The sequence below is a fragment of the Antedon bifida genome, chromosome 1 (assembly GCF_963402885.1).
Source record: "Antedon bifida chromosome 1, ecAntBifi1.1, whole genome shotgun sequence".
NCBI classification, from domain to species: domain Eukaryota; kingdom Metazoa; phylum Echinodermata; class Crinoidea; order Comatulida; family Antedonidae; genus Antedon; species Antedon bifida.
The window spans coordinates 5,740,298-5,754,454 of NC_136226.1; the positions used below are offsets into that span (position 1 = coordinate 5,740,298).

At 31.6% G+C, this 14,157-nt stretch overlaps 2 protein-coding genes across 17 annotated transcripts in view; one reads left to right on the plus strand and one right to left on the minus strand.

Moving 5' to 3' along the window:
* The window catches only part of LOC144838865 (CUGBP Elav-like family member 2), a 111,071-nt gene extending 107,070 nt beyond the window's left edge, over positions 1-4,001 (plus strand). For all 15 annotated transcript variants that reach the window (XM_078694401.1, XM_078694384.1, XM_078694405.1 and 12 more), the window contains one exon: positions 71-4,001. The gene's annotated coding sequence lies outside the window, so the exon portion shown is untranslated. The remainder of the gene's footprint in view (positions 1-70) is intronic.
* LOC144839116 (serine/threonine-protein kinase 33-like) overlaps positions 1-14,157 on the minus strand; it is a 241,960-nt gene that overhangs the window by 223,550 nt on the left and 4,253 nt on the right. Inside the window, exons 2-11 of one of the 2 annotated variants that reach the window (XR_013611733.1) lie at positions 11,927-12,152; positions 9,667-9,771; positions 9,214-9,352; positions 8,744-8,826; positions 8,541-8,628; positions 8,263-8,338; positions 7,623-7,735; positions 6,956-7,209; positions 6,504-6,599; positions 5,689-6,290 (exon numbers count right to left, since the gene is read on the minus strand). Coding sequence is in view for 1 of the 2 variants with exons in the window: in XM_078694427.1 (XP_078550553.1) it covers positions 6,072-6,290; positions 6,504-6,599; positions 6,956-7,209; positions 7,623-7,735; positions 8,263-8,338; positions 8,541-8,628; positions 8,744-8,826; positions 9,214-9,352; positions 9,667-9,771; positions 11,927-12,118 (1,365 nt within the window). In the remaining variant the exon portion in view is untranslated. Of the gene's footprint in view, positions 1-4,966; positions 6,291-6,503; positions 6,600-6,955; positions 7,210-7,622; positions 7,736-8,262; positions 8,339-8,540; positions 8,629-8,743; positions 8,827-9,213; positions 9,353-9,666; positions 9,772-11,926; positions 12,153-14,157 lie in introns of those variants that run through there. The other variant, XM_078694427.1, reaches the window with a different exon arrangement.

The following is a 14,157-nucleotide window of genomic DNA, read 5'->3' on the forward strand; positions in this document are numbered from 1 at the left end:
AACTCCACAATTTATCTGTCAATCCATTCCTATGTTTTTTGTTTTTTTGTTTTCTTGTTCTTTATAATAGATGGGCATCTGTGAAAAAAACTCGTACCATGCCCGTTTTGCGTGATGTCTACGTCTTTATACAGTTGAATCTGGCATCAGTCACGTATCGTTCTTCTTTCCTGTCTCGCACTTCTGTTTATTGCCTCGTCACGTGCGTGTCACGTCTTTTGTCTTCATCATCCAAAAAAATAGTATAAACAAAAATCACGGATAATAAATTAATTTGATGCAACTTCTAGTCCTGTGTTGTATACATACATATATACCTTTGTTATATTAAACCAATCAGCTCTGTTGATGTTCAAAACAATCAAGTTTAACTGTTGCATTTTAAAAAGAGATTGAAGTTTTTTTTTGTGGTATTTGGTTGAAACACATTAAAAAGTAGTTTTAAAAATCTAGTGCTGTACTGTTTTTAAAAAAAATTTAAAATGTTTGTTTTTTCCCCTTTGAATTGAAAGTTACTAAGCTCTTATCATGGCGAAATGTTGATTAATAAAATGAGCTTTATTTAGTTTGTGTTTTTTCCCCTGTTTAACAGTTGTCAGAATAGAAAAAGATGTTTTCTATGATTATTATTATTATTATTATTATTATGAATGTAGTATAGATGTTAAAAATAGAGTAGCTAATTTTAAAATAAAAACCAATGAATTTTTTTGTTCGCCTGATTGTGTTAGTGAAAAAATGAATCTGGAATATATATGTAGTGACAGGGCTTGTAAAATATTATTAGTAATAATTTTGGTTTTTATATGTTAATGTAAAGAGAATTGGTTGAATTGTACTGGTGTGCTAACTGTTGTAGTGTGCGTTGTTGATACTTTATAGATAACAATCGCACATTGGTTATTTCTCTCTTTATTTCATTTAATTTATTTTGATTCTTAATATGCAGTGGTATATGTCGTCAAGCCAAAAGATATTAATTGTTGTGTTTTGGGTTTTGTTTCGTCAGTTTTTTAGGCATTTTAAAAAAAGAAATAATCTTTGTTTGGCTAAGAAATTTGGAAGCGTGCAAGAAAAATAATTGTTTTGTGTTAAATTATAAATGCTGCCCTTTATCGTAGTTTGTTTTACGAAAAGACAGTGAATGTTTTGGTCGATTGATTTGTTACAGTATAAAATAGCCAAAGGATGATAATAATATGTTTAATTGTAATGATTAAAAATCTACTTGATATTAGTTAATATACAGTATGTGTTTGAATATTACCTTAATGTTAAACCAAGTATTCACTCTTGGAGTTTTAGTTCTGTTATGATTGATATTATAATATATGTAAATTAATACATAACTAAAACACATCAGCGTGTGTGTGGGTGTGCGTGCGTGTTGGTGCGCCTGCGTGTATGTGTGTGCGTGCGTACGTTAGGATATCTGTAGCAGGTAATACTATTGTGATTTTGTAATATAACAGTTTTAATTAATATTGTCCCAAAAGTATAACAAGTGTGGGATTCCTGATGACTTAAAACTACGGGTATTTAAAAAAAAGTCGTGTTGAATATGGTATACCTAATATTGCTGTGTTTAATTGTGTTTGTTTGCAATTCTGTTATAGAAAATACTTAATTCTTGTGAGAAAAAAAACGACAGGCAATTTCAATTTATGTATAAAAAAAATGTGTTCACGAAGGTTTACGACTGTGATAATCAGTATATTCCTTGATAATTTTATTGTGTTTAAAAAACGTCATTGGATGACAAGAGGTTAGACAGCAGGGTAGAATCATATATAATTGATTTACATTGTTGTTATTTAATGGCAAATCAGGGTAATGTTTTAAAGCAATTAAATTCTGTTGTACGATGACCTGCATTTGTTTGTCGTCGCCTTGGCGATGATGAACACCATATCAGTTTTCACAAAGGACAGGTAATTGACAATACTTACTGTATATTTTACATCTGCTATTTTTCTTACTTTAGAAAATAATAAAATATTTAAAAAACAATAAAAATCATTGACTTTTTGAATTGCTAAATGGCGGTTTTGTTGCACTTGTTAAGTATATTACCGCACCTTGTCTCTTTGTTATGTACTATTTTGTGATTCCTTGAGTTTTTGTCTTTGTTATGAGTATAGTTACGTCTCGTGTTAAAATCTTTAGAATGTTTATCGGCCAGATATGTTTTCATAATCCCTATTGTATTCAACAATATTAATATATTAAATATAAACAAATATTTCACTTATTTTAAAATAATATACTGCATGTATGATTCATTAATCAGCTTAGCATCAGAATAGCATCATATAATAATCAAATATTATATAGGAAGATTATGCAAAAAAAGTACCCCCTTCCTAAAACATATATTATACATAAACTATATGATAGACAATATTATAAATTTAGTACAGTATCGTGAATTCCTCATGTAATTGTAATGGTGTTTTACAGTGTTTTTCGATGTAAATGTTGTTTTTTTTCTGTTACATGCACTGTTTTTGTTTGTTGAAATTTAATACATAGACACATAGCTCTCAAGCACGCTTTACTACGGCTTTGGGTGCAAAAGATAGAGCCAATTATTTTAAAATTACTGTTTCTTTAGGATGCGCATTTCATTTATTAACAAATAACGTCACATTTGTGTTTTAATTTTTAGAATATAACCGTGTTATGTATGTATCTATGTTTGTTGATTTTTAGACATGGTATCGTAAATATTGGTTTCCATTTATGTTTTTTTTATTGCAATTTTAGCGAGTTAAGATAATTTTAGCTTATTATAAAGGCAGTTAGTTTAGCCAGCTTTGTTAGATAGCACACTTCCTAAATTCAATTTTGCACCTTTAATGAAATTAGTAATTTTAATTAATTAGTATAACAAGTACCTCTATATATATAAATATATGTGCATGTCATTGGTCATTATATGTTATGTATTATATATAAAACACTACTATATCTATTACGATTATATCACTGGGTGAATACACTACATTTAATCATTCTCCTACACCTTTCCAACCTTTAAATATTTGGGGTACCAAAACAAAAGAGAATTTAATATTTAATTTGGACATGGGGATGTTTTTCTTATTTAAGGAAATTAAATAATATATTTATTATTTTTAAAATCAATTTTCCAACTTTTGATTATTACAACACCAGTGGATGAAGAGTTTCCAGTTATATAACAATACTGTTAAAACAAATAGTAAATGTTTAATAAATTGTTTTGTCTGTTCGCCCTGTTTTGGGGTTATTATGTAGTTACTTGGTTGTGAGTTTTATGGGATTGTTATTCGTTAAATTACAAATTGATTGTTGATATTATGTCTTTAATGTAGTGTTTAAGTGTATAGTATGCTGTTGGCCACAGCCTCTGTTTCTTCTGTGTATTACTCACTGACGCATAGTCTCTTGTTTAAAAATACTTACTCTGTCGTTTTATTCTTGATACGAACCGTATACAATTAATATCGTTGTTTAAAAACTATTCACATCTTAAATTAACATCACCTTGAGGTCCATCAACGAATCACTCGGCAATTGTAAGAAACTTTTAACGTTACTCATTCATGTTATTATTAATATAACACAATGTGGCTATTTAAAGATATTTGCATTTATAAAAAAAATGATTTTAAGCTGTTATGATAAAGTAATTCCTATTTGTACGAAGAAATAAAACCATTTAATTAATAATGAATATTCATTCTATTGCTTTTGAAGAAGAAAAATCAAACACTTTAATTTGTTGTTGAAACAGTTGATTTTATAAGAGGTCAGAGGTCAGTCTGTCCAATTGTTTTCCTTAATTAAACTAAATCTAAACAGGTTTTTGAGATTTAGTGGTAAAATAAAACAACATTTTTTTGTTTAATGTAACTATTGTTTTTTCATTCAGAAATCTTTTGTGTTCTATTCTGTGGCCAACACAATTTGTGAGTGTATTATACTCTGATGATTAAAGTTGCCATGTCTGCACCGTTTATGTGTGTCCCGAGTTTCTATGTTTGTCGCTGCTAAGTGTCTACGTTGCTTTGTTTGTCAAATGTTTTATGTCTCTTGTCCAGAAATGTACCCATTAATAAGTTGTCATAATAAAAAATGGATTCATTTAGGTAACGTTTTGAATAAGATATTTTTTTATCTTCTAAAAACGAAAAGCAAAATCCTTCAAACAAAGTTACTATGGATGGACCTATTGAATTGAAATATTTTATTTATACTGGACGACCTCTTCCGTCAAAGACTGGTCTCCCAGAGGGCCCAGTTATGATCAGTTTCTGTGATGTACTAGTACACCAGGGTAACCCCCTACTCGTCTCAAAAGATGTTCTGTAAACCAACAGAAGAAGCAACTGTAGAATCCACTGGAGGTGGCGAGTAACCAAGACCACAGGATTTAAATTGAAAAAATTGACTGGTTTACGAACATTCCGTCCATATTTAATGTCAATTCATTTATGCAGCACATTGCAAGTGAAGGCACCCATGTTTAATTGTATATTATTAATATACATTTTTATTTCTAGCACATGAGCTAGATGTGCACACTGGACCTACGGTTTATAGTCCTTATTCGAGAATACTCATTCTACCAACAGAACCATTCAGCGAGTGAGGCCCGAACCCTTACTGATGTTATAGCTACGTAATTACGGCCACTTGCTCGTAAGTATAGCATCCAAACAGGATATGAAAATGGTCCAATGTTAGTGAATTAACATGTGCATTGTGGGAGACACGTTAACAGCCGCTAGAAAGAATGATTGCATTATCATTTCGTCGTTTGCAAAACTGGAACAGCAAAAAAAAGGACATAGAAAATATTCAGTCACATATTTAATCAACCTTCATATATAAAAAAAAATCTTCCTTTGATGTTTGTCAACAAAAGAATTCAAAGACCACAAATCATTTACAATTTGTCATCAATAAAATATTTGTTAAGAGGAAAGAACTACATAACATATATTATACTAAATTAATTAATTTTCCACTTTAAAAATAGACAAATATTTACACCCTTGTGGATAACTTAATCTATATATCACTAATTTGCACATCAAAAATAATTACATATTTTCTTTCTGGACAAGTAGTACACAAAAACACATACTCGTAGTACTAGTATCAACACTCTTTTTCTTAATTACGGACGGAGTTAAATATTTAAAACCAAAATATGCCATTCACATCTTATATACAATCGAGTGAACAAAATTACAATGAAATAAGGAATGCCAGACTTCATTGTGATCCAGATAATACAAACAAGTTTTGTGGATTTCCAGATAATTTTTTTCTCATAGGTAAACGATACAGAAATCACAAATTATTCATTTTCTATATGAAAGAATTACAAAATAGCCGATGTACTAAATATAAGTTAACCTAACCTTCTAATAATCTCTCACTATAAAGTGAAGTTGCTCATGGGATTCGACCTATGTGCATTCGACTACATAGATTACACAATGGAATTCTTGTTTCGCTTGCCTACGAAAATTATATTACCATCCACATTCACATGCAGAAGATCCCTATTTCTGGTTGGATGGAATATATTAACTTTTGTATGAAAACCACAGATAGAAAAGGACGGAATATTGTGTTTGCATCCAGTAGAAGTATAAATGTTTATTTCTTAGCATTCAGTACACGATCTAACACTAGGAACTGTTTCCATTTTTGGTATTAAGTATTTATACAGAAAAAAGCTATATTAGAAATGCAGTGCATATTTTGTGTACAGATCGATATTTTTACCCCAGTTATATAAGCTCCTGTCTGTTGAGAACACAGGCCCAGTATTGAGTACATGTTCAAAACTAGCCACATAACCGGCAGTAATGGAAGATTGTTCAGTACTTCATCAAAATGCTAACAAATTCTTGGATTTTAACCTTTTCTTGGTCAATAATGCTATTCTATCCATTAAAAATAGAATATATAATTGCAATTTCTGTCCAAAAGTGGTACGAAACGACTCGCCAATTGAATAAACCTCTTAGGATGTTGGAACAACACAAGTACTGTCATGTCTACCGTATTCATCAACTAGTTCCACCAGACTTCTTCTTTGTTTTATTACTACTATTAGAAGTTGGTTTAGGAGAGGTCGACTTAAGACTTGATGATGGTTTTGACGGAGTGCTTAACTTTGTCCTCGGTGAACCTGCAACTATAGTTGGAAGTGGTCGTTGTCTGTTGGTTCCTGCCTTTGGTGTGTTCAAAGCTGACCCTGACGACCTTCTTGGCGATGCATCCGAAACCTGGATAATCAAATAAAATTCACTTAGTTCTTTTTAGAATGCAAAATAAATCTGCAAATTAATTGAACTCAAAGCTTAAGACCTTTATCATCAGCTGGGACTTTAACTTTACCACATTGTTGTGTCAATGCTCCATGAGAATCTAATTTGTGATGTAAACCGACGCAATATAAGATTTCCTTATTGTTATTATATTGAAAATCAGAAACTTACATATGGTTTTGTTACTGGCACTGCACGTGGTCCCGACTTTTTTGGCGGACTTCCAATATTTCCTGTTGAGCTTCTACGAGGATTTGCCATCTCAATCTAAAAATACATAATAGGTTGAGCAAAAAGAAGAAACATCAAGCCATAATCAGGGCCTCTACAAGCAAAGGCTTGCAAGATGTACAGGTATAAAATTAGGGAGTTTACAATTTGCAATGACCTATGACCTACTGTACACATCGATGTTGTATGTCGTCTGGATCTAAAAACATCGAAAGCAGCAACGCATAATTTCTCTGAATGCATGGATTAACATGACTTGTCTACATCATGCCATAACACTATGGGCACATCAAACTAGTTTGATAGTGTAGACAGTTTAAAGCTTCCTATTGTTATAATTGGTTAAATTAATTGATTAAAATCTATATTAATTATATTAATTTCACAATTACCTTGAGTTTTTTGTCATCTTGTTTATTTTGGTCCTTAATATTGTCATCTACATTATTATTATCATTTATTTCATTTGTTCCATTCATTAGTTCACCTTTCTCCTCCAGCATCATCTGTTTCATCATCTCCAGTACATTTGTTCGTTCGTTTCCTTTTAGTTTCTCTCCCAGCATCCACGGATGATTCAGCAATTCATTGGCCGTTAGACGGTGAGCTGGATCGAGTTTAGTCAGACCCTGGATTGCATTTTTGGCTGAAATATAATATATAAATATAATAAATAATATGAAGTTAAATTAATCGGCCATTTTTGCATTGGAAAATTGTTATGGTGAATCATACAAACAGGTATGCTGGACCTCTGTGTGATCTTAATGCGTTAAGATGACCAAGAATCGCTGACCAAACATCTGTCTAAAATCGCAGTTCTTCTGGAAGTTGGTGTTCTAGCATGTTCGGTCCCATTGTTTGGAAGAAGAAAAAGGCTGGCTTCAGAACTATTATAATATAGATACATCATATCGTATATGGTGCTAATACTCCATAGGAATCCATTATAGTTTCAGGAAACATTGCGGATTTCTCATTCTTCATTATCTTCAATTGACTCAACCATTTACTTTGTGCCAACATTAAACATCATTAAATTATCTGATTAACCATTACCTTCTTCACTAACATCCTGCCAGATTGGACCACTGAAGTCCACCTCTCCTTTTCTAATAGCTGTGTACAATGACTCTTCATCCCTACCATTAAATGGTGGTGCTCCAGATATTCTACAAGAAAAATTAATGGATTTGTTTGATTTTCGTCATAACCCTACCTTTCATATACCTACAAAATGAAAACCAACTAATACTTGTACACTACCATCTAAAAGATTACATAACCACCTGTATGCTTGTTTATGCAAATTAACTTTACTTAAACCATGCATTCACACTTCATTTAACACTCTCATATACCCCTACAGTACTGTACTATAATAGTATACCACAAGATGGTAGTTAGCTGGTACAGAAGGCTTGCTTTTGATATTTTCTTTTTGTGGATTTATACTAATAAACTATCTTGGATTTATATTGACTCTGTTATTTACTTGGAATCTTACAAGATGTGATGAGTTCTTCAAATAACCAAGTTACAAGGTAAGATAGCAGTAGCTGCTTAATAGCTTGAACCTAGGCCTACAGTGGCACAATAATGCAGGTAGTAAGGGCATAGAGAGATTGTCTTGGTAGGCCTGTGTAAGACCTTGATCAATTGTGCTGTAGGCCTAAGATAGTTATTTTAAATAACTTACAATAGATATGCTATAACTCCTATACTCCATACATCACATTGCTGGCTATATCCTTGATTATTGATGACTTCAGGTGCTGAAATTAAATGATTTAATAAAGTGTTTAACATTAAGTCATCTTGGTAGACCAAATATTTTCTTTAAAAATGTGTTTAGCCATACCTGTTTATCAATCAAAATTCAGAGTAGAAAGTATAGTATTGCTTTATTTTTTGGCTGCACTGTTTGATAAATGCCTAGCAATGAGTTTGTATTCCTGCGTAATACATAAACCTTACCCATATATATTGGTGTTCCACACATTGTCTGCATCATAGCATCACTACCAACTCCACCTTTTACTATTGATAATCCAAAGTCTGACAGCTAAGAAAATCGCAAAATTGTGTTAACATTTCAAATGGGATTATAGTCGAACATGGGAGTATACTCGAACATGGGATTATACTCGAACATAAGATTATACTATACAAATCCTTACCTTAATGTTCAATTTATCTTCAGGATTATCATGATCCTTACTTAGCAATATATTTTCAAGTTTTATGTCTCTATGGACAATATCTGAAATATGAATATTTATTTGATAAGTCATTGTGTAACTGTAGATACAGTATAGCTCTATTTTTTGTGTTCAATATGGATTTTTGTTGTGTTAAAATCGGTTATCTTATCATTAAAGCCTTTTTGGTTAACAGCATAGAAATGTAACTGACACATGGCCATCACTCATTGTATGTACAATATGGTCTGACAATTACAAATATTGATTCAGCACAACAAACAATCGTCTGCAATAATGTTAGTCTGTGTTCATTCTGCAAAAATACTTCAAATTGTCTTTCAAGTCGGATAAAATACCAAAAACAATTCTGTTACTATAGTTTTGCGGTATTTAAAGCCTTTATAATTAATTTTAGTGAAAGTAACCGGATATAATAATTGGCTAACCATTTTTATGTAGATATGCCACAGCACTAGACAATCTTTTCACTATGGTCTGTGTGTCCATTTCAGTAAATGTTTTAGAATTGTCCAACATTCGTTGAAGATCTCCTTCTCCACAGAATTCCATAACTAGATACATTTTCTACAGAAAAATGAATATAAATATGAATTTAAACAGTTGTAGGCCTACAGTACTAGACAGGTGGTTATTCCATCCATCTTTATTTTCAACAGGGCATAGGCCTCTTAACCTAGGCTGTAATACTGATCTTTCCACTCAGCTTCAACTTGTTGTTGCCAACTTAGGCTGAGGTGCATCCTTGATTTGCTCTGATAGAAAATTGAAGGAACATATTTCAGCGAAATTCCCTGAACACATTCCTCAGCCTACAACTAACACATGGTTATAGTACATTAGTTATTAATCAACTTTGGTAGTTATTTATAACAGCTTACCTTAGATGTTTCATAGACCTCTTTTAGATGTACAATATATTGATGCTTAACTATCTTCATAATTCCAACTTCTCTTTCTAATAACTTTATTGCTGAACTACCAGCCTGTTGGGTAATGAAAACAAAAACATTATTTCTTGTTTCATATCCTAATCCTACCAATTGTACAGGGTGTAAACTTTGTAAAGCTCTGTCTACACTATCAAACTAATTTGACAAAAAAGTGTGATGTGCCCAAATATGGTAGTGATATGCTCAAATATTATGGTAGTGATATGGCATCATCATGTCCATATATGGGCATATCAAACTGTTGTCACATAAAGTTAAGTTTGATAGTGTAGACAGAGCTTAACTTGGTTGCCTGCAATTCATTTCCATGACTAACCTACAACTTAATCTACTTTTATTTGGTAAATTGTTGGTACCTGTAGAAAAATATACTGTAGGCAATACAGGAGAGTGTACAGTACTGTACCCAAGTGTCAAAGGGGTTGCACTTACAGGGATCAGTTTCAGAAAAAGTTTTTTTTTTTGTTTCCCATTGTATCAGGACTTTCTTTCTTCATTTAACGCTGCTTGAAGCGAGTGTACTAAATTTCCAACTAATTTATCTTTCATGTACAGTATCTGTACTTCAGATCACTTTTTAGCCAAGGTCCGTACACTTGATACAGAACACAGCACTGGACAAATCAATATTCAGTAATTATTTAATGGTTCAATCAAGACTCGAAATAATAATTTATTTTAAGTGACGAACCTTGAATTTGAGTATATGAAATCGACCTCGAAGTATAGTATGTTAAATTAAAGAGGAAAATAGTGCTAATTCTATTACAGGAAAGTTACCAACATTGTACAGTGCTTGCATTCATGTCAATTCAATCAATTTTCTAACTTTCATGCAAACTCTAATAGCGTAATTATTTTCAGTATCAATTTAGCGTCTGAAACAAAAGCATTGTTCTCCAATAAGTAACAAAATACTGTACGCTCCGTGAGAATTATTGATGCATACATTAACACATCAGTTACTTTAAAACTTGGGCATAGAACCTATTGGCTGGTCCTTTACTATGCAAGAATAAAATTGTCTTTACCAACTCATGGATAGATCATTAAGCATGTCTGCACGATTTGTCAATTACAATTGTCTATGAAAGTGTCATTTACGCGAATGAAGTTCAAAAGTCAATGACCGATAGTTCATCACACATTTCTTTTTTAAATTGTTGCCTTCATCATTGGCACGTTGAGGAATATCTAAAAGACAACTAGCTGTAACATGTGTAGATTCTTTTTTATTTTTCTATCTAATAAATGATTTGTAATATTGCTGTTTATTATTAAGAAATGCCCATGCCCTGTACAGTATTCTATAAACCAAATCTATGCTATTTTTATTTAATTTAATTATTTATTTAATCTATTGTTTGCTGAAGATGTTATTAGTTTCTTGATCTTTAAATAACTTTATGTTTTTAATTATTTATTCATAGTGCTTATTTTTAAAATGTGCTAAATTTATAAACCTGTACAGTAAGCCTGGTTGTTTTCTAGGTTCTTGATCTATAAATAGCTTATGTTTAATTATGGATATGCATGATTCTTTTTTTAGAATACCACATGCAAACTACTATGAAAGGCTTATAGCATTGATACCTTTACCAAATTCTTGCTCCGGATATCTTATGTTTATTTATGCATACTGTACTGTATATCCTATTTTCAAACAAGACCACATGCCTTGTATAATAAACCATAAACTCAGGTACAGTACTACTCTATACTCACTATATGTACTGTAGTTTGTGATAGTTGTCGTTAGTTGTTATAGCAACCAAGCATTGTTGCCTTATGAAAAGAAATCACAAACCATGTTCAGAATTGTTAAAAGGGAATTAAATTTAATTTTGTTCAAATTCAATTGAAAAAGGTTGAAATAAAACTTTGTGGATATATACCATTGTCTTTTTTTCAATCATTAAGGGACTTTCCCATTTATACAAATTGATTCAAATTTCTTGGTACTATTACTTATTATCAGTTAATATATCATATCATCCACTTTGAAGAACAATTTATATCCCGGTTTCAAAGATTTTAGCAGATTTAATCCATGTGGTTCAGAGCAAAATAAAACAACATTTGCCATATCGAATTTTTGCCATATGTGTCCATATGTGTCCCAATCAAATATTTAATCATTTTTACTGATTTTTTTCTAAATCTGAATTAAATCTTGATTATTTCCTACCTTTTCTTTATTTATAATTTTAATGGCAACTTTTTTATCTCTGTTGATCTGCCTTGCTTCGATAACGACACCAAAGCTTCCAGCTCCAACCTTCTTGCCAAACGCATACGTCTTCTCAATGACGGATTCATCTTCGATGCGCGTATGCGCAATCTGTTTCTCTGCACTTCCTTTACGAGTTTTATTGGCCATATTTTGTGTGTTTTGTCGTCATTGTGTTTACCACCTGAAAAACAAAATGGATAATGATCTCATTGAATTTGATTCCAGGTACTGTTACTGTAGAGTATCAAGCAAAATTACACATGCATTATCTTGTGTTGGCCTCATTTTTTTTCTGTTTTATAATGTCACTAAATAAGCAGACACTTGTGCTCATCACTTGAAGTATTTAAATGACGTTTTTATCATTATTATATTTGTCAATTAAAGAACCTTTGAACAAGTCTGACACAATATTGACAATGTGATTCAATAGCAGGGCATTGATCTCCCAAGCAGTAGGTACCCAACACAGTAGTTACAGTTCTATTTGTGTGTTAAACCTCTCTGTTAAGTTTATTGTACAGTAGCTAGAAACTGTTGAGCCTTGCAATCCTTAATTGTGAGAATAGATATTAATAGTGATAATCTTTATTGGTATTTGTACAAGACTACTGTACTTACACAGTATGTACAATGTGGTATGGAAAAACACACATTCAGAGAATAAAAACTTTGTAATAACCCACATTACAATGACAGTTCCAAACCTCAAAGTTTTGGATACATGACTCTATGATCATAATGTGGCGACCAGAATTCTATCATAAGTTTGTTCATGAAGTTGTTCTACTATGACTATGATTACCAAGGTATAATCACATTTTAATCTGTACCAGTACACTTTTTTTTCTATTTCTATGTTATATCATATTGTGTTTCTTTTTATTGTTTAAGGGTTACGTTACCTTTATCTATTAATTTTGTATTATGTATGTGTTGAAATGAAATAAATAAAAAAAAAAAATGTTATATCATAGAGAATAACTAATTTCTCCATGATTATAATAGTCACTTTTTAATAAAAATTAAAATAACTTGGGATAGATATGTTAAAAAATTTGATCATTTATGCATGCATGTTCCCCTTCCATTTTGTCATTTTATTACATTGTACCTACGTACTACACACCATAAAAAGGATGGGTTGAAATACTGTATACATAGTTACAGCATAGCAACCAGACATTCGGTTTATGTACACAGTAGGAGGATATATAAATAACGTGAAAAAGCTAGTGAGAGTGAAACAGAATAAAGTAAATAAAAGGACACAGGGTCAATTACAGTGTCTTATGAACCGACCCATTTACTGTAGAATGAAGATATACTGTAAGAAAGACGATCGATTTCTAAAGTAAACTTCAATTCTGTGCATAGCGTCATTGGATACCACGTTGCTCTAAAGTTACCGAAGCCACTGTGCAGTCGATGTACAGTAGACAGAGACTACTTTCAATTCAGAATCATAAAGCTGTAGAATCATACAGTACCAGTGTATTGTTGAATACATTTAAGCTCTGTCTACACTGTCAAACTTTATGTGTGTGACAAAAAATATGATGTCCCCATATACTGTAGACATGATGATGTCATATCACTACCATATTTGGGCATATCACTACTATATTTGGGCACATCACACTTTTTTTTGTCAAACTAGTTTGATTGTGTAGACAGAGCTTTAGTTTTCCCTTAGTATTTAACAAAACTATGGACATTACAACTCGCCACCGCAAAAACATGTTTTTAAAACTGTAATTTCCAAGCCAGCAGCTTTTTGAAGAATTCTATACAAAAGCTACTGACTGTTTTAAATGTCATTGCTTCAACTCTACTGTGAACAATGGTTAGTGCGACATTAATACAGTACTCTGTATTAATGAATACAAAGCTTAAGTTACAAATCATGTGTAATTTAGACAACTTAGTAATAGATTGGTCTACTTTAAGCCGTTATTCATCATTAGACAATATTGCTATTTATTGCTGTTTGTTTTGTTTAATATTTTATGGACAATCTAAAGCTCTGTCTACACTATCAAACTAGTTTGATAAAAAGTGTGATGTGCCCAAATATTGTAGTGATATGCTCAAATATAGTAGTGATATGGCATCATCATGTCCATACAGTATATGGGCACATCACATTTTTGTCACATAAAGTTTGATAGTCTACTGTACTGTTC